The sequence below is a fragment of the Saccostrea cucullata genome, unplaced genomic scaffold (genome assembly GCF_032062105.1).
Source record: "Saccostrea cucullata isolate Sc308-1 unplaced genomic scaffold, CSIRO_AGI_Scuc_v1 ctg14414, whole genome shotgun sequence".
NCBI lineage: Eukaryota > Metazoa > Mollusca > Bivalvia > Ostreida > Ostreidae > Saccostrea > Saccostrea cuccullata.
In genome coordinates this window covers 3,294-29,784 of record NW_026927995.1, presented here as the reverse complement: position 1 = coordinate 29,784, position 26,491 = coordinate 3,294, and the positions used below count along the sequence as shown (strand labels likewise).

Below are 26,491 nucleotides of genomic sequence, written 5' to 3'. Positions count from 1 at the left end.
GGTAACATCTGCAGTAAATCGCTGATCTGTCTTAATCTGAAAATCAAATAATTAATATTTTTTATTTGAATTGTTTCTACTTTTTTTGATATTGTAATGGTAATAATACTTTCTGAAGAAAATTGTGTTGAATAGTTTAAGCTTAAAAAAGAAATGTTTTGCCAAATTAACATTGACAATGATAAAAACAAACAACGAACACAGGAATAAGACAAAATGAACACAATAAGGGGGGAAATAGATAAAGGAAAGCTTCTTAATTTCTAGGAGTAAAATAAAAAAAAAACATTTCCTGTTTAAACATTAAATTTTGAAGACATGCATAAAAATACTCTTCTGGAGTGCCAGAAAAGCAAAAGTATCGAATGACTAATAATGAGACCGAAAATTCAGTCTGGCAAACACACTTTTTTACTCATTCAAATTATTAGTCACAAACATATTTTAATAGAGAATAAAATTTAATTAAACTATTTCACCTTGGCCATAATCGTGATTATGTTAATGAGAACGAGTTACAACTAAAAACAGTAAATACGTCATCTAGGAGTTTTACGTTCTCGGAATCCCCGCATTCTCGAGCGCTGATTGGTTAATTAATTATTTACTCGTGTTTTCTGACGGACGTTAACATCTATCATCGTAAGCTGTCCGCTCCCACGAAACTGTATATATACAAAGACGAACTAGCCTACCTGAATCAGACATTCAGCGACAAGTTACTATTAACCATGGCTCCTCTTAGTATTCTTGTTACACTTCTTCTCTGCAGTTTCACAGTAAATGGTATGTATCTTAAGAATTAACTAAAGAACTTTATCAATGAAAAGAAAAAAATCTTTCAAAAATTTTAAATAGACGGCAAAATTTTTCAAGTGTTTTAATTTTTTTTTCCCCAATTATTCTTCATGGTTTAGTTTTAATGAATTTAAATCTTAATATATGTAGGAGTCATTACTAATGAATTGAACTTGGTTTTCAATGTTGCAAAAATAATATTATTTGAATTTCGTATGTTTAAAATGATTTCATCCTCATTCTTTCAGGTCAGGACATGTTTTCCCCGTGGTTATGGAGAGCATTCCCCACCTGTCCACATTTAATGTGTGAGGCCATTCCAGAAAACATCCCAGAATTCTGTATTGTACCCGGAAATCTCATGTTCCAGGGCTACACGATCTGTAAAAGTTGTGACTTTGTAATTCCGGAATGTTTACCAACAAACGAAAACTTACCAACAGAATCAGGTGCCGTACCTTCACCAGTGGGATCACCAGCCTTAAGACCTGGAATGGCTCCACAACCAGCGGGGGTGCTGCCTTGTTTACACATTTCTTGTCCCTCCCTTACCTCAGTGAACAGGTCATGTATCAAAGAGGGGAACGTCATCGAATTTAACGGTGCCCAGTGCAGGGGTTGCGATATTGTGGACCCATTATGTGAGGGCTTAAATCTCGACATCTGTCCCAATCACATTGTGGACTGCACAGGTGTTCCTAGTTCAGCACCTAAAAAATGCATCGACCAGAGTGTAATTCAGTATAATAATCGGCCCTGCTTGTCGTGTCCATTTCTGAAAACCACTGAGCCAGGTTGTAACACGCCGGAATTAAGGCGTTGCCCCGGATTACCCTGTGCTGATACCTCTAAAATACCAAGTACATGTTTGAAAGAAGGTCGTATGGTCGTGTTGGGCTCATCTCAGTGTCAGCTCTGTCCGGAAATCGATCCATTCTGTCCGGATCTAAATCTAGCGGTGTGTCCTCATCAATCTTCAGGGTGCGCCAGCCTTCCCGCAGGAATTCCAAAAGAATGTATCGACCAAGAAGTCATTGTTTATCAAAATAACAACTGTCTCACCTGCCCAAAAATTAAACCAGCCATGGCTTGCAGTCAGTATATACCAAGATCTAGTCCACAGGTCCAGCTTTGTCCGGAATCCTTCTGTCCACCACTCACTGGGATTCCACAAAACTGCATCAAAGAGGGCGAACTCTCCAGCTTTGAAGGAGTTCCTTGTAAAAAGTGTCCAATCATCGACCCCTTCTGCCCAGGACTTAACCTACAAATTTGCCAAAATCATATTTTAGACTGTTGGGGAGCACCACGAAATGCCCCTAACCGTTGTAAGTCCCAATCTGTCATCTCCTTTGAAAATCGTGCATGTTTAACATGCCCCTACTTCAAAACCGAAGAACCTGGATGTATAGAGGAAACCTACAACATGTGTCCAGGAATCCAGTGCCCGGATGTTAAAGGAGTGCCCTATCGCTGTTTACGGCAACGATCCCAGGATGTGGGACAAGAGTGCTCAACACAATGTCCAGAAAGACTTGCAATCCCCGGATGCCCACCAGCACCAAGGCGGCCAAATCTTTCGCCTGCTACACCAGCTCCACCAGCACCGAGCGGGCCATTCAACCCACGTCTCTGCCCAGCTATCATGTGTCCTGATAACCCACGTTTAAGAAATGTCCCTGAGTCCTGTATCAGAAATGGATTTATTCAAGGCTTGAACGGTCAGCAATGTCCCGGATGTCCAGAGATTGACCCTGCATGTCAACAACAAGAACAGCCGCTTCAGATTTGTGAAAACCTTCGTTCCTCGTGCACACCGATTCCTCAAGGGTTACCATCAAGGTGTTACGAACAAGGAGTTGCGACTTACAACGGACAAAGATGCCTGATGTGTCCCGATATTCTGCCTCAATGTATGAGATTTAATGCTTTGAACTAACTTCCTTTAATTGTATAGATATTTGAAATTACCTTAAGAAATCCAATATCTGTGTATATATATTTGTGTTTGTTTCACTTTTGCTTCATCTATAAATCATTTTAATCATTTCTTTTACATTCTTATCTTCGTTTTTATATTATTTATTTATGCTTGTTTTACATGCGATGTGATTTTGTTTTTTTATGATACAAATTGAATAAAAACTTAAAACATTTTGAATATTGTGTGCTTTTTAAAATATTAGGAAACGGGATTCCTTCAAAATCATCACTTTCAAGACTAGTATACAAAAAAGTAAGCGAATCTAGAAATTATCACATAATATAGTGGATGGCAAATCTAGGTGTACTGTAAAAAAACGATTTAGTTAAGTACACTTAACATCATGAAATAAAAGAATGAACTTTCCCTAAAGTATGAACTGGAAAAAAAATTATTTCCACGGGAAATGTAACTGATTTAATTATTTATAATAATGAATCGGATATTTGATTAAGAAGGACCGCTGCTATCATAAATTTTACTTGGATTCCTGAAGTATAAACAACATACCTTACGTATGACCCCTAGAAAACCCCTGTCATGTGTAACCGATGTACTGACCCTGCAGCTATTATTTATCATCAGCTTGTTTTTTAACGATACAAATCAGACCTATCATTACACCATATGATGAAATACTACTCCAATGATGTTGTCATACCCAGTAATACTTGTGTATCGACAACTTAGTAAATATTTTTACCTTTCTCACCAGAATATAAACTGCTTATAGTCTGACCTAATAGAAATAGGAATTTGATGTGTGTGGCGAATTTTCGTCTTTATGACATTTTGACGAACTCATGTGTCAGAAATGGCTTCCGTGTATATTTTTACGACATTTACTTACAAATTGTAGGTGACGTGTATTTTCATAGTGCCCATCACAGGATGAATTTTATGCGTCTGCTCACCACCTTATGGGGGCACTGGAAAGTATACATATCTACATTTCAAGGCCGTAAAGTTAGTAGGCTCAATTTTATAGTGAGGCAATGGATCTGGGGCCAATCAGGTCCCAGGCAGGTCTATGGTAATTTCTGATGAGGGTTTTCAGGAGGGGGAGTTCCTGAAACTTAGGCTTTATAAATTAAAGACTTGATCTTTGAATTTTTTGTTACGTTTTTAATTGTCGCCCACGGAGCGGTGGTTTGAGCGATTACTCTGTTGTCACGCAGTAAGGAGTTGATTCTTACGTCGCAGGGTCGAATCCTAATGCAGAATGTGGAGACCAGTCCTTCGGACGAGACCTAAAAACTATAGTTCTCATTTCGCAGTATGATATAAAAAGTATACTGGCAAGAGAAAATCCCTCACTGCTCAATGACCATGGCTGCTGAGCTCTAAAATTTGCAGCCCTTCGCAGTCAATTGTTGGCGACTCAGTACGAGTGAAAAATTTCGGAAGAAAACAAATATTTTATTATTTTTACATGCGTTCTAAATAATAACAATAAACACGCACCTTTTGAGATGATCTCTTTAATTTAATTGAAACAAAATTTTAAATTAAGGACATACGCAACGTACCTTACCTATTGATAATTTTTCAAGACATTTTCAATTTCAGATGAAAGTACCATCAGATGTTCATAAACAAAAAATCAGCATGCATTGGCAGTATTTTTGGAAGATATTAATAAATGCAAAAAATTGCATTTTTCAAAAAAAAAAAAAAAAAAAAAAAAAATACAAAAATTACAAAACATAAATTTCAGATTTTTTCCCCACAAAAATCTGTTTTACAAGAGGTGCAAACTTTCGCCAGATACAAATCCATATATAGACATTAAAGTATTGCACACAGGTCCTTCGTTTATTGGAAATCTTCAACTCTAGGGAAGAACCCAATAATGTTCAAACTACGTTGCATATGACCTTAAATACTATTAATGGATTTAGTAGTAAAACAGACATAAGGTGAAAGAAAACCCCCCCCTTTTTTTTTTAACTTTTCAGAAATAATACTCTAAATTGTTAGTGAGACAGTTTCCTCACTTGTCTCAATAGTAGTTACGGCATTGCATTTTTATTTTTAACAGAAATGGATGAAATTATGAAAATATACACATATTTCCACTTTCGTATCTACATTCAGCGAAAAAAAAAATCAGATTTATTTTTCAAACATGAAAGATTAAATTACTTAAACTTCATGGAAGTCGGTAAGAATTGTTTTTATCTCTAAATGAATGAAATAATGGACACCGGTCCATCGGATGAGACGGTATAATCCAATATCCCGCGTCGCAGTAGGTACTGGCATGAAAAAGATCCACCACTGCTCAATGGCCCTAAGTGCCGAACATGGTCATTTGCAGCTCTTCACGACGGCTAAATATATGAGTGAAAAATTCTTGAGAGGGACATTAAACAACATACTAACAAACAGACATAAGATGACATTCCTTGCGGCCATGCGCTTTTTCTTCGATCGCTCATCGAATGTCTTCTGGTTTGGTTTACGAGTTTCAAAAGAGCTTCATTCAAAATCATAACATAACGGTCAACTTAGCACCTACATTGTAAGTATCTTTCTCTATTGAAGGGACACTAAGTTTAGTCTCCAAATCTTAAGACACAAATTTCAGTGCAAAAAGGTTATATTTATTAAATGTACTGTAGCACCAAAAGATGCATATTTACCCCCATTTTTTGATATGATTTTTAATTAAGCTACGTGTGTAGAATCTAAAAGTATACTTGAAAAAAAAGTTTTAGACTTTAAATATCAGGAGCCAACCTTGTTAAAACAAAGGATCGTAAAAAGTTTTGTAACGTTTTTACAAAGAACAAATGATTAACTATTGGGTCCGCTTAGGATTCCTTCCTAAGAATCACGTTTATAATATAAATCAAACAAACTTTAATAACAATGGCGAACAACTGACTGAATTCACTATATATATATTTTTCCTCTGTCCTATCTGGATAATGATTAGAAAACTATAAACCGAACAATAACAAAGAATCACTAATAATCAAATATAAAGTTATATCACTGTAGTTGCAGACTGAGTGGTTTAACCAACTATTCTGTTGTTTCCCGACACAGTCTGCAACTACCTAAAAACACACTCTAAAAGTCACTGAGACACCTTTATTAAAAGTCACCAAGACACTACCCTAAGTCACCAAGACACTATAGTCACTGAGACACACTATTAAGGAACTAGGTTCCTGAGCTGAGTGGTCTAACGAACAATTCTGTTGTTTCCCGACACAGCCCAAGAACCTAGTCCAGGAGGTGTTACTCGAACGATGATTAACGACCAAGTAACCAATTACTTCATGGGTGTCTGTATTTATACTGTTTCTACTTACTGATGATTGGTTAATAATTCGCAAACTCTGATTGGCTAATTATCAAATGATTCTATTGGACGATTTCAAAGGCATTTCGATCCACTATAATTATTCTATTTCATTACAGTTTTCAGAATGGAATAAAACAATCAGAAATTGCAGAAAGTGCCTAGGACTAAACCGATGTACAGTTTATGCAGTGATATTTAAAGCGATATCAGGAACGGGGTTCGATAGAGAAGAAGACTGGAGAGGGGAGAAAGAAAAACTTAGTGTGCAGGACGAACGATCATTTTGAGGTTAGTAAAACACATCGTGTCGAACCCGAAAAAGAAATTACTGCCAGATCCAAACAGTTTCGGGGAAATACTGTTTCAGATTAAGTAACTGTGAAAAGATGTTTGTTTCGAAATAAATATCACAGACGAGTCATAAGAAAAAACATAAGAAACCGAGATGTGAACATTAAAAGACGTGTAGAGCGAGCTAGGGGGATAAGGCATTGGAAATTTGATGGGGACTGGAATCGTGTTCTTATTCGCGTGTAGACATGATGGAGACCCGGAGAGGAGTGAATGACGCAATGCATTAGTCCCGGTCGTGGTGCAAGGGTTTGTCTAATGATTTGGGGGTGTATCTGGAATGGGCCAAGTATTCTGACAGTTGTCAATGGCAATAGCAATGCTGAAAAGTACAGGGTAATAATTGATAATGAACTGTGGCCAGTTGTTGCCCAGCATTTTCCACAGAATGACTTTATTTTTCAAGACGACACTGCGCCAGTGCATCGCGCAAGGATTGTGCTAAATTGCAAAACTGAAAATAATATTCAGTTATGTTGTGGACTGCCCAATCTCCGGATGCTAAAATAATTGATAAATGTTGGTTTTTGTTGAAAAATCAGCTTAGGAAATGTGCGAACAAAATTACCAGCGCAGCGGACCTCGAACAAGAAACTGTGAGAATATGGACCACTGTCCCCATTCATTATAATACGGAACCTTTACAGATCACTTCCACAACGAATGATCATGATTATTAGATCAAGGTGTATGCCACAATATATTAGGTTAGTTCCCTTTATACCAATCGATTTAAAGTGCAGAAGTCGCTGTTTAGCTCACCTGAGCCGAAGGCTCAAGTGAGCTTTTCTGATCAAAATTTGTCCGTTGTCTGTCGTTGTTGTCGTAGTAAACATTTCACATTTTCATCTTCTTCTCAAGAACCACTGGGCCAATTTCAACCAAACTTGCCACAAAGTATCCTTGGGTAAATGGGATTCAAATTTGTTCAAATGAAGGGGCAGGCCTTTTTCCAAGGGGATATAATTATGAACTAATGAAAAATTAATTATATCGTTTAAAAATCTTCTCCAGAACCACTGGACCAGGAAAGATGAAACTCATGTGGAAACATCATCAGGCAGTGTAGATTCAATTTTGTTCAAATCTTGACCCCCTGGGTAGGGCCTTGCCACAATGGCCAATCACAAGTTTACATAGGAATATATAGGAAAAATCTTTTAAGAATCTTCGCCAGAACCACTAGGCCAGGAAAAATGAAACTCATGTGGAAGCATCCTCAGATAGTGTAGATTCAAGTTTGTTCAAATCTAACCCTGGAGGTAGGGCGGGGCCACAATAGCTGATCAAAGTTTTATGGGAATATATAGGACAAATCTTCTCCAGAACCACTGGGCCAGGAAAGATAAAACTCGTGTGGAAGCATCCTCAGGTAGTGTAAATTCAATTTTACTTACATAGAAATATATAGAAAAAATCTTTAAAAATCTTCCATCCAGAACCACCGAGCCAGGAAAGATCAAACTCATGTGGAAGCATCCTCAGGTAGTGTAGATTCAATTTTGTTCAAATCATGACCCCCGGGGTAGGGCGGGGCCACAATGGCTTATCAAAGTTTAACATAGGAATATATAGGATTTTTCTTTAATCTTCTTCTCCAGAACCACTGGGCCAGAAAAAATTAAACTTATATGGAAATATCCTCAGGTAGTGTAGATTCAATTTTGTTCAATGACCCCCGGGGGTAGGGCCGGGCCACAACTGACGATCAAAGATTTACATAGGAATATAGAGGAAAAATCTTTGAAAATCTTCTTCTCAAGAACCACTGGGCCAGGAAATATGAAACTTATGTGAAAACATTTTCAGGTAGTATACCAGCAGATTCAAGTTTGTTCTAATCATGACCCCCAGGGGTAGGGCGGGGCCGCAATGGACGATAAAAGTTTTCCAAAGGAATGACTACATCGGAACTTTTTTAACTCTTCTTGTGAAGAACCACAAAGCCATGATTCCTCATATCTTTATGTAAGCATCCTTACGTAGTGCAGTACAGTAGATATGGCATTCTTAAAACGTGTTAATTTCAGCGTTTTTTATTTTTATTTTAATGAGTATATTCAGATACACCTAGTAAAACATATAATAATATATGTCCACAACTTTTAAAATTTAATTTCAATTTTTTTTTTAGTTTTAACAGGCTAAAATTAATGAATTGTTTGAGTTTTTCAGATTTTAAAGTGCAGTTTACTTTTGATTTGCGAAATTCTAACTGTGTTTCACAAAGTTGCCTTTCGCATACGCTTCTGTGAAAACATGAATAAAAGCTAATCGGACAGACGCAATTAATACATATATCAAAAATGTTCTGTGATAATGTTCAATATATAGGTTGCAATTTATCAAAGATATGAGGAAAATGACCAACATAGGTATGTACATGTAAATGAAGAATTTGATCTCAGTGATTCTAGTCTGTTTGCTGGAATATTATTCATGTTTTAAATCATGAAGTTGAGAAAGGATATTTTTACAGGTACTTGACGAAGAAGGCCGTGTATTTTGTAAAGTAAAACATTCCAAGATAATAGAAACGTGAACATTTGTGTAAAGTTGTATTTGTTCTGAATAAGGCATATCGCAAAGATTAAATTAACCTATATTCGCTTTGAATGAAAATGACGAATAGTGACGATAATAAAAATTCTACAAACATTGAACGTATATAAATCTGTTAAAATGGCAAAAACACGGACCCTGTAAATCACAGAGGTGGGATCAGATGTCTTGCAGGAGGAAGCATCCCCTGTTGACCAACACATCCGCCGTGTGCTAATTTACTAGTATTGATCAAGAAGAGAGAACATTCCGTAGTCAAATTTAATACAAACGTTAAACAAAAGCTTTACAATTCATACGACATACATTATTCAAAATACAATCTCATAGTAGGTTGGGTTTGCTTACAAGGTCATTAAATCGACCATAGAACATAAAGCACATCCAAAATTTGAACAAATAAAAATTACTAGTATATAAAACAGTCGATACGGCAACATCTTTTGCAACATATACTTTCTTTTAGGAAATAATATACCGTTTGTTTCAGTGCTCATAATTCTTCTGACAGTGCTGTTAAGAAGCTGTGACTCAGAATGGACATGGGTAAACGATTACGATCAACATTTCCGATTTGAGTGTACAATGGGTCAATACCTAAGCGGCGTGCAGAGTGCTTTCAGCGACTATCACCATGACCGAAAATTTAGAGTTCAATGTACCCCTGATTATCGGTCCTATATTCATTACTCCTACTGCAGTTGGACAGGTATTCGAACCAAAGGTTTATCGCGTAACATCATGAAAAATACCCAGAAGAATTGTTCTTTGTTTGCTAAATATTTTCTGTTGCAGATTATGCTAATGAAATGGACATGCCTTTAATTTTTCAATGCCGAGACGGGGGACTTATAAGCGGAATAGAGAGTTTCCATGACAACGACTTCGAGGACAGAAAGTTTAAATTTAAATGTTGTCATTATAAATGTAAGTAGACAATATGTATGTTCCTATTTATGCTATTGTCATCTGTCAAAATGCTTTCTCTCATTTTCTAAAAAAGTGTTCACGTTATGTTGAAGGTTTTTTTTTTGTTTTTAAATTTTAAGTGATAAGACACTACAATACTCAGAGTAAGAGAATTTATCATTTAATGTCAAAAAAGAAAAATAACTAATGATTTTTTTTCTGGCTTTGTTGTTCAAATGTATATTATATTCAAATCTTTTCAGTCATTGGCCACTCTCTGTTTTAGCAATTAAGTATGGATTTTTTTTCATAAATTAAGCTTAAGTTATAATTTAATAAATGTTCAGCTGAAAATTCAATTGATAGGTTTATTTTTCATTATAATAAGATTTTTTTTTTAATGTGATGGAATTCTCATTGCTTCCTATTTAAAACAAGCAGGTGGATATAAGTACAAAAAGTAAATTTCAAATTATATTTGCTGCCACCTACAGAGTGAAAATTCAATGTAGCAGGACTAAACATCACAATTTGGACCATATTTTTTTATTCTAGATTAACAACATGTATATTCCTTTGAAGCATCCTTAATATTAAAAACACACAGGTAGCCGCCAAGACAGACCAATTCTTATGATATCGTTATCATTTTAAGATCGTGTTTCCTACAAAAATATGAGTGCAAGCTAAACATATATCTTTCATTCCAATAGAAAATTGTCGTTTGTTGTACATTTTAGATCTAATTTGAAGTACAGAAAGTAATGTAAAAAACTAATTGAAAGGCTAATTTAGATTTTCCCCGACAGATATGTGTACATACGACTGCTTCTACACAGGATGGTTGAACTCATTTGGAGCATATTACAGTTATGAAGTTCCACATAACCATTTCGTGAGAGGAATTGTCAGTTTACATAATAATGTCCCAGAGTGAGTAATGTTGTGATTTTATATTTTTGCAGCATTGAAAAAGCTCTTTTTTATTGGCACAATTAATATTTATTTCCAGTCTAATAAAATAACAACCCGTTTAGTTTTTTTTCTTTCAAATTTTAGCCTTTGTTTTTTTTTTCCTCCCAAAATTTGATAACGAATTATTTCGTCTATATAATCAACAAGTGTGACTGGTTGACAGGGATACTTACGCCACTTACGCACTTAATCTCTCTTCTGAAAGAGCGATATATGGTAAGTGTCTCAATTGGCCCCTTAAAATGAATATCTTAATTTTACTTTATATGTAGCTTTAATTTGTACAGCTATATATGCGACTCTTATTGGTCAATTTCATTTCGATCAAAATGCTGTTATTTTAGAAATATGACATCATAAAAATATCGTTTTCCCGCCATTTTAGCATATTTTGTATAAAACTGCCTATTTTCAAGCAGTTTTTCTTCCAGAAAATATAGAGCGCAGCCTAGAACAAGATTTATATTTTTACCAAAGATGTATCTATCCAATACTAATTAGTGACAGAAAAATTATGCATGTTCTATACTGCGCTCTATGTTTCCCATAAGAAAAATCATCAAGAAAAAGGCATATTTTTGGCTTTTTTGTTAGATAGCAAAAAAAGTACTATTTCTAATGTCATTTACAGCTAGTGAGTGCATATAATTGTGAAAAATATATTGGAAATATTTCTAATATAATCTCTTCTACAAAATAAATATCAATTAAACATATTTGAATGTCATTTTAAAATGTTGATTTTTAGGGGGCCAAAATTGGCTCTTATCATATATACTCCTTTAAATGGGTTCATATGCTATACTCTGATCAGAGAATCGTTTTGTTCAGTTTATTTTTTAGATGATCACTGTTATTTCCCCCAGTTTTAAAGAAAGATGAGGTAAAATAATAAGGGTTTCCTCGTACAGTCACGTGATATAGTGCTGCAAAAAGTAAAAAAAGAGTTGAAATGTCTATGGATCTACAACGTGAAGGGGGTTCATTTTATATAATAAATTAAACGTATTCGAGACAATGAAAGTCATCAATAAAAACACAACCCCTCTCAAATATATTCAGCATATGTTTAAACTACATCATTAAAAATGCTAACGCTTAATCGCTTAATTAAACAAATCAAATCCTTCTAATTTTTTTTAGAGACAGAGTCTTTGATTTTGAAGTATGTTCCATTAACTTTGATTGTGACCACACTTCTCCGACAACTACCACATCTACCACCACCACCACCACCCCCAGACCTACCACCGCCAGAACCACTTATGACGTGTTTCTGCTTTCCATGGTGCATGGAGACCCCCAGAAGTCTGTGCCGATCTTAGGAAGAAGGTCACGTGCATAAAATCTTCGCAAAAATTCTATACTTAGAAAATAAATTTACCAGAAATTATCTAAAACTATTTTTAACAAAATATAAAACCCATGCTTTCAAGTTTTTCTTTCAATTTTCCCTCTGCTTGTGGTCTTAGAATTCAAGTGAGTAAATGTTTTTTTTTTACATAGGTTATTTTAATTAGAGAGTATGGGAATATATACTCAAAGGAAAAGGAAAAGAGGCAAAAATACTGGTATGCAAATTACTGAAAGTCACCAATTGTGCTATTGTGGCTCGTGAGCTCGTCAACTTTGTTTCCGATCTCTCACTTACACAGGTACACATGTGCGAAGTGTATCTAATTTTTCAGCATGTTAACCGCAAGCCCAACAAAACTAGAGTTTTCAAGACTTTCCCTTAAAAATCATATTATCCTACCCGACTCCATAAAGTTCATTTTCCAGAAACCGAATATCTCTGGGACTATTGATTGTTTGTTCTTTAATGTCTTGTGTGACAATTCACTCAGAGCCATTGAACAATCAGGGATCTTGATCATGCCAACGCCTGCCGTGACCAAGGGCTTCCGTTTTTAAGGTCTTATCTTTTCAATCACTGGCATTTGTTTTGTTTATGGGACATCCCTACTTATCTTCACCACAAATAAGTAGGGGTTGCCACGTTTACGAAACACAATAATTATTAGTAAAAGAAAAATAAGTAGGGGTGCCCCATAAGTCCCTGTGCTTTCAATTCAAATGCCGAGCTCTTGGAGCGGTAGTTTCTAATTTTATTGGCTTAAGTCAGTCGTGGCCGGGGCTTCCGATTTCACCCTCTCTGGGACTCAACGAGTTTTGAAGGCGTTGGCATATTTTAGCTTCTCTCGACCGATGTCTTTTTAAGAATTGATTATAATAACGAGAAAGTTGATGAACTCTATGCAATGAGAACGAAGGCTGTGTTAGATGCACAGCGGAAGCATGGGAGACATTTTTTATTACTTTTGGGTACTTTTACAAAACCATAATTTATCTGTTAAAATCATATGAGATTTTGGCTTTACGTTGAAGAGAGATAAACTTTAATTCAACAAAACAATGCTGAAAAATACATTCGAAAAATTAACATTAAATCACCTTCAAAATTTACCCCGCAAAAATGCACACTACTGGACTTGCTTCGGATGCATGATCTGAAGTAAATTTTCCAGATTAGAGAGGAGGTTAGTTTTTGGAGCAGTTGTTTATAAAAGAGACTACAGCTCCTACGTTAATCAAATCAATTTGCAATAAAGATTCCTTTATTGATGCACTAAGTTGCGTTAAATGCTGGATTTGACCTATATTTTCCAAATTGAAGTTTTTAAATAAAGTTATTACGAAGAAACAGTAAGGTTTATCACAACCAAACCTACAGGGATGAGGCATCAAGGGGATTAACACTCTCACAATTGCTTCAGATGCTGCATTTGGCTTAAATGCAAGCCCAATCAGAGGAAAATTGCATACATTTTGCATTGAGGGAAGAACTCCACCAGAATACATATTAGAATGGGACTTGGTTTTACAACTTTGTTTGAAGTAAAAAGTTAAATCTCCAATTACCTATTTGTTCCTTTGTAAGAATAAAACAATATCGAAACTCCAAAACAAGGATACTTTTATTTGGATCCAATGTGAAGATATTTGAAATGACAAAAAGTATAAAAATTGAAACAACGAGATAAAATGTACGGTATCTTTCTATACCAGTATGGTGAAATCAAAAGGTTATTGCAATTAATTGTTCAAATTTTACTTAGCTTCTTTATTCATTTACATCGCTTATTTTACAAGTTGCTTTCCTTTAAAATTTTTTTTAAAAACTCGTCTGTGCATCAACAAATACTATTCAGTAGTAAGGGTAGAGTTCGTACCCACGGTTTACGTGGTACCGCTTATTCCAACTCCCACGCTTCTCAGCACACCTAGAAAAATAAAATGGATAACTATCATTAATAATCTATGTACATGTACATATATAAATATCGGGGAATTTGAAATCACTACAGTAAAATGGTACATTAAACGGTCAGATTACAAGATGTATGTAAAAGGAATGTGTAATTTGTGAAGAAATTACCAAAGGAATATTCAGAATTCAATGTTATGTAGATTTCCAATAGTTATGTGGTTATATATCAAATGACATTTTTTCTTCTTATACAATTTATATAATTCGGTTCATTTAAATTCTGGAAATACTTTCAAATGAATAAAACTTTTTTTCTGCAAAAAAAATTATCAATCCAAAATCAAACCTCATAGGTATGCCTTGAAAATTCAGGTCTAGGGGCATTAAACAATAATCGACTGTTAAGTACAAACGGTCGTGTCGATAATAAAAGGGCATACGACAATGAAAACAGACTGAGATTTCATGATGGATCAGACAACCCAATAAGATAAAATCATCGAGCAACAAAATGAAGATTTAATAGTGGAGCAGAAAATCCATAGAGCATTATAATTTAATACTTACAGTATTAGTTGAGACAATTCATAGAACATAAATCATTCAACTATACAGTCAGAAACGTTAGGTGGAGCGGGCAATACACAAGGCTTAAATCATTCAGGAACAAACTGTTATATTTTCTGTTGAGAAGATTATCGCAGGATATAAAACACACAATCCAGACTGAGATACGGTTAAGCAGACAATTCCTAGGACACATGACAAATAGAAACTGAAATACTAGCGGTCGGGCAGACAATGTACAAGACAAAAACATTCAGGAACAAACTCTAAACAATTATCAGAATGGAACAGGCAATACAAGGGTCATAAAGCAGCAAAGATCGAAATACGGTGGAGCAAAGGGAACAAAACATTCAACTTAAGACTGAGATACAAACATTGAAATAGGCAGCCTACAGAACAACTAGAGACTTGGAAAATTTCAGTAGAACAGAAAATTCAACATAAGAACAGAAACTTCAACTATAGATTGAGATACTTAATGGACATTCAACTACACACTTAGATACTTATAGAACATTCAATCTGAGATGGAGATACTTATAAAGCATAAACTAGAGACTGATATTCGTATGTAGAACATCCGACTACAGACTGATATACTTATGGAGCTTTACATTACACTATAAGATACTTACGGTGGAATAGGCAAGTCACAGGACAAGAAACAATCAGCAAATTTATTACAACATTCCTCCTCATTACGACGCTTACAGGAAAACAGATCTTTCATGCAGGCATAGGAACATGAGCGTTTAGAGATCACTTCTGTTGGCATTAAGGACATCATGACAAGTGACAGAGAAAGGATTGTTAAAAGAGGACCTGGCATCTGGAAAAGAAGGAAAAACATAAAACAACTCTTTATAAATATTTAGCTGTTGTCTTTATGCGGGGTGAATGTGAAACAAAAAAAAAAGAAAAAAAAAGGGGAAGGAAAAAGAACGTGGCAAAAGTCATTTATTTGAATGTTAAATATCACGGTTAGATAAGAAAAATCATAAGGAGCCATGTCGAACATGTTAATTTTTCTAGTTTCTTCAACAAAATATTTATTATTGATCTAAATGAAATCAACTTTATGCGTATTTTTAAAAAGGATATGCCAAATGTTAAATCGTATTGCAACAAACAATAGTTAAGAGTCGTTATCTATGTAATTATTGGCATTACATGAAACACCTGTTAAAAGGGTGAAACAAATAAAAATGGATTACATTTAGCATTTGCTGTTTTAGTGACTCCTGGTTACTCTTATTTGTCACGCAGGTATCTCATTCGTCACATTCTATATAGTTACAAAAAAACCCTTAGAGAGAGAGGCACATTCAATTTACTAATGAAACATATACAGGCACTTGAATGCATAATTGATTACATTTAGCACGGATGTTAGCTCTTCAAGATATACCCAAATGAAAATGAAAGCGCCGCATCTGATGACAGATAATGTCAGTAGTACCTAAAACCTCAAAAAGACGCGAGCTTTGTCCCTGAAGTTTACACGTGTTAATGTGGAATGTGCTAAGTGCCTATCTCTTCGACATTTGCCTACCCCTATGGGAACATTGTTCCTTCACATTAATGGTTTTTTTCTGCCGCTTGTGTTCTGACTTTAAAAGCATACTTTTTGATAATTTTAAGCTTTTATAAAGACTACAGAAAAAAGTAACAGAATAACAGTGTTAATTCATATTTTTTGTTTGTTGTTTAATGTCTTTCTAGAGATTTTTTCACGCATTTAGAAAAAGCACAACTTGCAGTTTGAGGGCTGTAAATTTATACCTCTGTTCGGCACTCAGGGTCATTGAGAAGTGAGGGATTATTTTCCATGCCAAAAAAACTACTGCTACACGGAACCTTGGTTTATACAATCTCATCCGAAGAACCAATTTTCACACCCTGCAGTGGATTCGAAACAGTTTCGTAAGGATTAAGTCCTAGTTCTCGACTCTAGAGCAGACACTCTACCACTGCGTCCCGGGGCAATGAAAATTCCTTTTCTCAAAATTGTGGAAGAATATTGTAAAAAGTTAATATTTTTAGCACATATTTTTAGTACCATACATATATGAATTTAATATCATAAATACACTAACAACAGTTTAAAAGTCACATAGTTAACATATTGTCAGCATTCACTTTAACAACTTGTAATTAAAAAGATATTAAAGTAATGATAAAACTTTAAGAAAGGTTGTCTTTAAACAACATTCCTGTAGCATCAGTTCATTTGTCAGCAGCTTAAAAATGGGTCCTGGGTATCAAATCAACCATGAGATATAAACATCATATGCAGATAATAATGGTAAGTTACTACATAAGGTATATTGATGCCAGAAAAGTAAGAGTAATTGCGAGGGCTGTTCAATCAATAATGTCCTCCGTGCTCGGACAGAAGCAAAAGACAGTTTCAATGATTTAGTCTTAATGGTTTAACTTCAATATTGTCTTTTAATTCAAACACATGCCTGTAACATTTTTATCCAATTTCTGATTGTTCTTAGAACTCATTTTTGAGTATGACCCTTCGTATACTGGAATATGGCAGATCCTATGATTTTCTTGACTTGCTTCTTCTTTTTGAAAGGTGTTTTTTTTTTAGTTTGGAAAATGAACCAAGTCAAAGAGTGACAGATCTGGCAAAGATTGTTGGTGTGACAAAACATTAACTTTCTGTTTTTCCTTTAAACACCTTAAATCTGCAGGGAGATTGAGTTTAGACGCTGTCATGAAGAAATTTAATGTAGTGGTTCCTTCCTCTCATAAACCTTTCTTCTTTTTTTCGCAAAAATGTTGCTTTCTAGACTCCTCCAAAAATAGAACTGCCTCCCCGATTAAGAATTTGAACAACAAGACCACTAATATTTAAGAACATGGCATATAAAACTCTCTTTGTCCCCTTGCAATTCTCTACCCTTCTCTTTGCTGATTTTGTCAAGTGCATTTTATTGTAAATTTGTTTTGAGGGTTAAAAGCAATGAAATCAAGTCTCATTACCTGTTTGAATTTCAAACAAATGTGGATAACTGCAACTTAATTTTTTTTGTTAGAAAAATCGTTTAGATACGGTATTCTTACACACTGTCAATTACACTCATTTTCCAAACTTAGGGTGATCATTGAGTATAAAGATTTTTTTCTTGTCAAATTTTTCTTTAGTATAGTGTGAACTACCCCTCAAATTGATGCTTATCAAATTTGCTATGTGTCTTAAAGTCAATCAAACATAAAAAATAATAATTTGTTGAATTTTGGCAAACAGAATATTGGGTTGTTGTAAGACCTTGTCGTCAAGGACGGTACCCATTTTTGATGCCCATTAAGTAATTTTTGTTTATTGAAATTCACCTGCTGACGTGTTTATAAAACAAACATTGTTTGCTGTAAATTTCACAAATTTCCGTGAATATGTCTTTGGGATTCTTAACAAGTTTTACGGCAGCTTTAATGAAGCGTTTATTTTCACTCTAATTAACTGATTCTTTACCATTCATTTTTAATGCAGTGTCTCGAATAACCCTTGTTTTCCAGCTTCTCATAATGAAAATATGAGATGAAAAGTAGTCACATAAACTGATATCAATTCATTAAAGATTCAATCACGAGAGAAAGACAAGCTTAATGTCATATGATATCTCTGTTATATGTCATAGAGTTCATGACTCGTATTCTCTTATTGTTAACTTGTTAGTTTATAATCAGCATCTTTCTCTTGTAAAAGTCCCGTGGGGATCCGGGTTAGAATAGGTCCTCAGTACCCCCTTGCTTGTCGTAAAAGGCGACTAAATGGGGCGGTCCTTCGGATGAGACCGTATAAACCGAGGCCCCGTGTCACAGCAGGTGTGGCACGATAAAGATCCCTCCCTGCTCAAAGGCCCTGAGTGCCGAGCATAGGCCTAAATTTGCAGCCCTTCACCGGCAATGGTGACGTCTCCATATCAGTGAAATATTCTGGAGAGGGACGTTAAACAGTATACAATCAATCAATCAATCTCTTGTAAAACATTCAAATATGAATCATATATGCCACGCTCTTTTGTGTGTTTCATATCGCGTTAAATGGGAACTCTCAAAATATATAGTTTCTTCACGTCCTTTGAGATTTTGATTTTACTTATTGATATGCCCCAATTTACCGAAGTAGGGCTTCAAAGTTTGAAAATAACTGTTTCATTAAAATTCATTCAGTGTTATAAGAGAGGTTGCAGATAAGAGATGGGTACCCCAGAGCGTAACAGACGGACTGATGGACGTACATATCATCATATGGGAGGCGGGGATATCATTTAGGGAGCTCAGTGCTCACAGTATCTCTAGGTTTGGCTCTTAAGTCCATACTGCTTCAATTAGAACTGAATTCCAAAAATTGGTCTCCTGAAAAGATGGGTCTCATCTGGGTACTTTATTTTGGATTTAATTTGAAAAAAAAAACTGTTTCCTAGATAGATTTTCTGATCTGGGTGCCTCTTTTTCAAAATGCTTTTAATTTCTGTGTGGTTTAGAATCAGTATTAATAAATAATCAAATCTCTTGTCATTTACTTGAAAGGAATCATGATTGTTTAGTATTGTAAAATTTTGACGTTATCGTATATCATAATTATACATTTTTTACATTTATTGTATAAAAACATGTAATGATAGACTATATCTCCTGAATATTAGAGATATTAACTACAGTACTGTGTTAAAAAAAATCTTATGGGTATAAAGTTACACCAATTGAAGCTAGAAGATAAATAAATGCTTACATACTGATATTTTTTTCTATTTCTATCTTTTTAGAAGATTGAATGGTATTCTGCCGACAAACCTAGATTGTCAAATTATAAAATAAAATATCCGAGGAGTACAAGGAAACATTTTACGAGAGTAATCTACATTTATTAGTAATTTTATCAAATTTGTCGTATGAATAATTAAATTTAAGATCTCAAATGATAGAGACAATTTCTAAAATTATCGATCGTGTATTGAATAACGTTTCAAGGAAATTACTTCTTAAAATTCGTTTGGAAATTTATTTTTTCATATAATTTTTTAAAAAAATAATAGAACATCAAGAAAAATTTCGGAATATTGAAGTAAGAAAATACCTACCTTATTTGTATTTATATTCGTTCAGAAGACCCTTGCTCTTCAGTTACTTTCCAAAGTACCTATGAAAGAAAAGAATGATTCTTAATTTATAGCATTAGTCTCTCTCTGGGGAATCTGCTCTGCTATTTTGTATAAAGTCACGTGACGTTGATTGTGTGAGCGTAGTGTTTTAATCAGACTGATAGAAAGTAATACAAGACAACTTCTAACGTTATAATTGAACGAACTAAGAAGGTTCTCGAGTTTCAGGCATCAAGGCATGTTTTTTACACCAACGGAATATCTAATATATGTAAAAATGAGCAAAAGTAGCATTTAGTAGATCAAACACCTGTCTTAGGGGTACTAAAGTATGAGAAACATTTAATGATTTGACTTTATTACTTCATAAGACTATGTTTAAATGCTAATTTCGAATTTCTCAAGACTAAAGCATTAATAATGTCGGGTTACATAAAAGCAAATTTGATGTTTTGATACTATGTTTTTTTTAATGATTATTAACAGGAATGTCTATAAAAATATGTCTTATTATACCCCCCGCTTGAAAAGTGGGAGGGTATATAGTAATCGGTATTTCCGCCCGTCCGTCCGTCTGTCCGTCCGTCTGTTACGCTTTATCTCTTATCCGCAACTCCTCTTATACTACTGAGTGAAATTTAATGAAACTTTCACAGAATCTTTATTACATATTGCCATTGTGCCCCTCCTATTTTACTTTTTTATTCGACACGTATTTTAGGTTTCCCATGGCAAAACATGGACATTGCTGTTATATGTTTACCTATGACGTCACATATAGAACCTTCTGGATAACATTTGATAGGACGAGTTATTCTTCTTTACACATTACCGTAAAACAATATACATGTATAGCAACACATGGACATTATGGGAGGCGGGGGTATCATTTAGTGATCTCATTGCTCACAGTACCTCTACATGTAGTTTTGTTTATTTTGATCACTTAAGAAATGAGGTATCATTTTAAAATCATACTTATTATACCCCCCGCTTGAAAAGTAGGAGGGTATATAGTAATCGGTATGTCCGTCCGTCCGTCCGTCTGTACGTCCGTCCGTCTGTCTGTTACGCTTTGGGGTACCCATCTCTTATCCGCAACTCCTCTTATACCACTGAGTGAAATTTAATGAAACTTTCTCAGAATCTTTATTACATATTGACATTGTGCACCTTTTATTTTACTTTTTGATCCGACACATATTTTGGATTTCCCGGCCACAGCAAAACATGGACTTTATCATTATAACCATATGGGAGACGGGGGGTATCATTTAGTTGAGCTCATTGCTCACAGTACCTCTAATTGTTACTTTTGTTTACATTTGTGACTTATCTACATTTAATATTTGCCTGCTCATGACTTTTAACGCATGAAACATTTTTTTTTCAAACCCAATAGCTTTATGTAATGCATTGATTGCGCCTTGACCCTTATTAACATCACTGAGAAATTACTTTATTATACCCCCGCTGGAAAAGCGGGAGGGTATATAGTAAATGTCCGTCTGTCCGTCCGTCTGTTACGCTTTGGGGTACCCATCTTCTATCCGCAACTCCTGTCATACCACTGAATGAAATTTAATGAAACTTTCACAGAATCTTTATTACAAAGTGCCATTGTGACCTCCTATTTTACTTTTTGATCCGATACATATTTGGGTTTCCCATAGCAAAACATGGACACTGCCATTATATTCATATGGGAGACGGGGGCATCAGTGTTCCTGGCACTGATCATGGCTTTGACAGAGTCTTTGCTCTGGGAGAGGCAAACAAATGTCAGATCAGAAATTAAATAGGATGTGTACAATGTCATTATGTAATGTAAATTTTATTCAGTGGTATAGGAGGAGTTGCGGATAGGAGATGGGTATCCTTCCATATTCTACAAAGAATAGCAGTGTCGATGTTTTGCTATTGGAAACCCCAAATATGTGTCCGATCAAAATTCTGTAAAATAGAAGGTACACAATGGCAATACTAGTATTTTACGATGATTCTCTGAAAATTTCATTAAATTTCATTCAGCGGCATAAAAGGTTGCTGAAAAAAAGTACCTCACAGCGTAACGGACGGACGAACACACAGACGGACGGACATTCCGATCACTATATAGAAATGTAGAAAGATGAACTAAGAGCATCAAGAAATAGGCCTAACGAGGCCGTGTCTAATTATTTCTACTCTAAAGATTTATAAATTATCTTGAATTATTTTTTTGCGGAAGCCCATTCAGATCAGGTTTGAACGCGTTAAAAAATATTTCGTTCTCTGAACTGGCCTCAGTGGGGTTCCGTAATTCTTACAATTACGAGGGTCATTCAAAAAATACGTAGACAATGTTCCTCAGCGTCATGTTATTATTACAATATTATGGATCAACACATTTTCGTAAATGAAAACATTTATTTTGTCGAAGTGTGACGTTTCATTCCATTTGATCAATTGCAAATATAACTCATGTATTCATGTTAACCAATTTTTCAAGCAACATGTTTTGTCACCACGGAGCACAGTTAAACAACATTGAAACGTCAAAAACAATGTCGAGAAGCTTTCTCAAAATTACTCTGCTTTTTGATCTCATAAACGGTTTATAGCGTCTTCTCCATTAATAAAAACGTATCCATAACACTTGATGCCTAGCTTGCTAACAATTGTGCAAATAGCTTAAACTAGATTTTCAGTGTTTTCAAATTCTTTACCGCTTAACTATTAGTACCGCAACAGTGAAGCGCACATCACGTTCAATGACGTTCCTAACTATTTTGACAAGATTTTTAACTATAACCTGTTTCTTTGCAGACCATCCATTGTCCGATTCAAACTCACTGCCACTCAAATATTGTATTTTCCATTTTATACAAATACACGGCTTATTTTTCATACATTTTCTGGTTTATACAGAATTTTTTTAAGTTTATTAATGAAGTTTCCCGAATGCAAAGCAAAATATTATTGCTACTTGCTGCTCCGTGACGTCCTCCAACGTAATGGTTTTTTGCCTTTTTTAATCAAATCTATATGTATCTAGAAATATATCTTTTACAGGGAGCGATATATTACATAACCTGAAAGCATATAAAGTAATACAGCAATATGTCAATTTCATTCGTTTCAGCTCATTTCTTAGAGGTATGGCAATAGATACTATAGAGTGAAAATTAGTAAATTACTCAATTTTGACGTTGCTCGTTACCCCATTTTTGCTGCTCTAAATCTTTGATAATTTTTATAAATATGAAGATATATTAGAATTTTTTACTCAAATTGTTTGAATTTGTTGTTGAAATATGTGTATTAAATTTGAACATAATATGACGTTAAATAAAAAAGTTAAGACAAAAGTCTACGAATTTTTTGAATGACCCTCGTATATTAATGATTTTAAGATAAAAAAAAATCAAATGTTTTCCACCCAGCTTTCTTGGGGGGGGGGGGGGGGGGGCGTCTCAAAAGTTGTTGAAATTAACTCTTGGACTCTATGGGAATTTGATGGAAAAACGCCAAATTTTCATATTTCCCCCATATTTTTTTAATTTCTGTCCGTAGGGATTTCCATTTCAAGTAAATACATTAATATTATTGTAAAATTCACCAATTTATGAAATTTCAAAAAAAGTTGACCATCTGCTTTGGTATAGGTATTATTACAAAGTTCCCCCAAAGGTCCAGTACCTCTTAATCTACCATATTGCGGAATATATTATGTATATAACGGCTGGTGATTTATTATGGTAAAAAGAATAACCATTTTCAAATTGTTGGTATGAATCTTTTGATGTTCTGTCAGCAGTTTTCAATAAATTGTCTATGGACGCGTCTTGAATACTCAAGCGAGTTATGCGTCATTCTTCAGCGTCATACATTGCTCGTTACGGAACCAAAACAGGGACGTCGTGAAAGCCATCTCGGCGTTTGTTCCTAATCATTGTCTTAAGCCACATTTCAAGACCCATAAAACTGAAAGATAATGTAATATAATGTTAATTTTGTGGCAAAGTAACAATACTTAATATAAGTTATATTGCACCTACGACTGCTTAAAACTAAAATGCTGCGCAAGGTCATGCGCACTCTAACACTTGATATCGCAATTACTTAACTTAGCGGAACTCTTTCGCGAAGGAGTAGAAATCGTCTGTTGGGTGGGGGCAATGTGCTATTCAATACAATGCAAAATCGATCATTGTAGCATTTATAAGGACGGATCAGTTAAAAATCCTGGTGGAATACCTCGCTAAACAATCGCTGAACCAGCCTTATATATTTTTGAGAGGAGCCAATTCTAAATTGTCACATTTTTAACGATATTTTTAATTAAGCGGACTCTTTTCGTTAAATTTTCATTGAAAATCGTCGCATTTTTTAAGCAGATAAAATATTCTAAACTTTCCTTATTTGACAATCTACTATTTGGAGTTCAATATCTGGCAAACATCGTGATTTCGGCATTAAATTGTTCGAATCATTTGATTGTCACTACTGTAAACAATGTCATTTGCCCCCAGAAATTTAGACTTTTCTCGACTCCCCCGCAACAGAGCGGTAGTAAGTTAGATAACTGCGAGGTACTTATTGGTAGTCGCGATATAACGTATTAGACTCGGCCACGTTAATACACGGCTTTCATTCTTGTGAATAAAACATTTTTCTATGGCTACTCAAATGTAAGTGTCCCGACAGCCGTCATGATCTGTTCAGTCAGATATAATAAGATTTTTTTTCTATTTACAATTTTTATCTATAAATAAAATCAATATGAACAATATTTACAACATATTTATTAAAAAATTATCTTTAATAAATATCTGATTAAGTTTCTAGATTGTCTATATGCCATCCCCGTGTACCACGCGACCACGTCCCGACACGCCCCGTTTCACGACGGCCTCCCGCCAACTGGCTTCCAGTGGGTTTCCAGTCCAGGTAACGCTGATGCCATACATGTATGTTCACAGAAAATGTCTGGAATATGGCTGGAACCTTTAAATTAAATAGTATATTAAGTCGCAAGTTACGTATCCTAAAAACGCACAATGCAACTTTGACTACAATTGCACTTATGACACACCATACAAACAATACCGGTAATTCTAACCGAACACTATTATATTTAAAGACAACGTTAAGAAAACATAATATCTTAACAAAAGTGGTTTCAACAATTAAACCCACAACACCGACTTTATAAGCGACAAAACAAAGTAGCCTATGTGCGTACATAACTTAGTACATTGCACAAAAATAGAAAACTTCATGCATGAGTAACTCTACCCAGCAAAACTTGTGCATGTATACGTAAACAGTAACAAAAAACATTACTTAACTCAAATTCTTACATAGTTTTACGTCTTAAGGCCGGTGTATCATAATACAGTGTATCATACGATTTTTTCGAATCTTGTAAAACTGTATTAAGAATAACAATGCTCTATTTCTCAATACAAGTCTTAACTTACCTTTCACTTTCAACCAATCAAATATACTCCCATTGGGAGTCATCCTATTTATATCATTACTAAAAAAAGCACATGATAAATAATAATGGCCGACTTTACGAGTAAAGACATCGAAAAACTCGTGGTTTTATGGGAAGGTGAAGAGGACTTGTGGGATAGATCAAGCGGTATCTTCCACAAGAAAGATGCTAGAAGCATAGCTTATTATTATCATTTTTATTATTTTGACAGCGAGAGAAATATGGCTGGAGAAAACACGTGGATTAATAGTTTATTTACAATCTTATAGGATACCGGTATATATTAGCGTGTGTACAAGAAAGTGTTATAATACAAAAGTATTATAATACTTGTATTATACTACAAATCTCATCGTGTATGCCGGCCTTTAAATGTAGTACTCAAAAACTTGCATATATAAAAAAAAGTCAACTTACTTCTTATGGGAGAAATAGTTACCGTTGAAAAATCGAATCAAAACATGAAAAATCGATTTAAAATTCCCCATATTCAAATATCAAGCCTATAACATCAATGTAAAATAATAAATTTAATGTATAATTTGTTTTTACTTATAAATATGGCTTCAAAAATACTATAACGTAAAATTTTCAAATAGAAATTTGACTTACGAAGCAGGGCCGTTTTCATACTTATCTAACTAGATGCAGAATATAATATTTAAAAACAACAATGGAGGGGGAGTTCTCGCTGTGACCTTTTACTCGACATTTGGATAAATCAACAACGTTTGATCTTTTCCATCTTTTTCTATTCCTACGCTGACTGAATTTATTCCTCTAACGTCGAAATAAAAGACCCTATAGAGTTTGATACACATATGTCATACTTGAACGTTTTACAGCCTAGAATATACTGGTGGCAAACTGACAATAAAACTTTATGATAAACGCAATGACTCCAACTTTTCTATTTTTACTCCCCTTACTTATATTGCAATCCACTATAGTAATTATCACAAACTCATGAAGTTTATCTCTTGGTTCTATGTGATGCATTCTTTACGTACAAATAATTAATATAAAACTAGGCAAACATATATGCCAACAATTTGAAGATTCAAAGAATATTAACAAACTAAATGAAAGTCAAGATTGGAAAAATTCTGTTAGGGAAACAATGACTCTTTTTGGAATATGCAAATTTTCG

General features: G+C 34.6%; 2 protein-coding genes across 2 annotated transcripts; both read left to right on the top strand.

Moving 5' to 3' along the window:
• Window positions 1-620: 620 nt before the first annotated feature.
• On the top strand, window positions 621-2,923 carry LOC134276106 (uncharacterized). The gene is made up of 2 exons (XM_062758383.1): window positions 621-786; window positions 1,047-2,923. The coding sequence occupies exons 1-2, from the start codon at window positions 732-734 to the stop codon at window positions 2,735-2,737; spliced, it is 1,746 nt and encodes a 581-aa protein (XP_062614367.1). The 5' UTR covers window positions 621-731; the 3' UTR covers window positions 2,738-2,923.
• Window positions 2,924-10,731: 7,808 nt separating this feature from the next.
• On the top strand, window positions 10,732-12,316 carry LOC134276107 (uncharacterized). The gene is made up of 2 exons (XM_062758384.1): window positions 10,732-10,853; window positions 12,039-12,316. The coding sequence occupies exons 1-2, from the start codon at window positions 10,732-10,734 to the stop codon at window positions 12,238-12,240; spliced, it is 324 nt and encodes a 107-aa protein (XP_062614368.1). The 3' UTR covers window positions 12,241-12,316.
• Window positions 12,317-26,491: the final 14,175 nt, after the last annotated feature.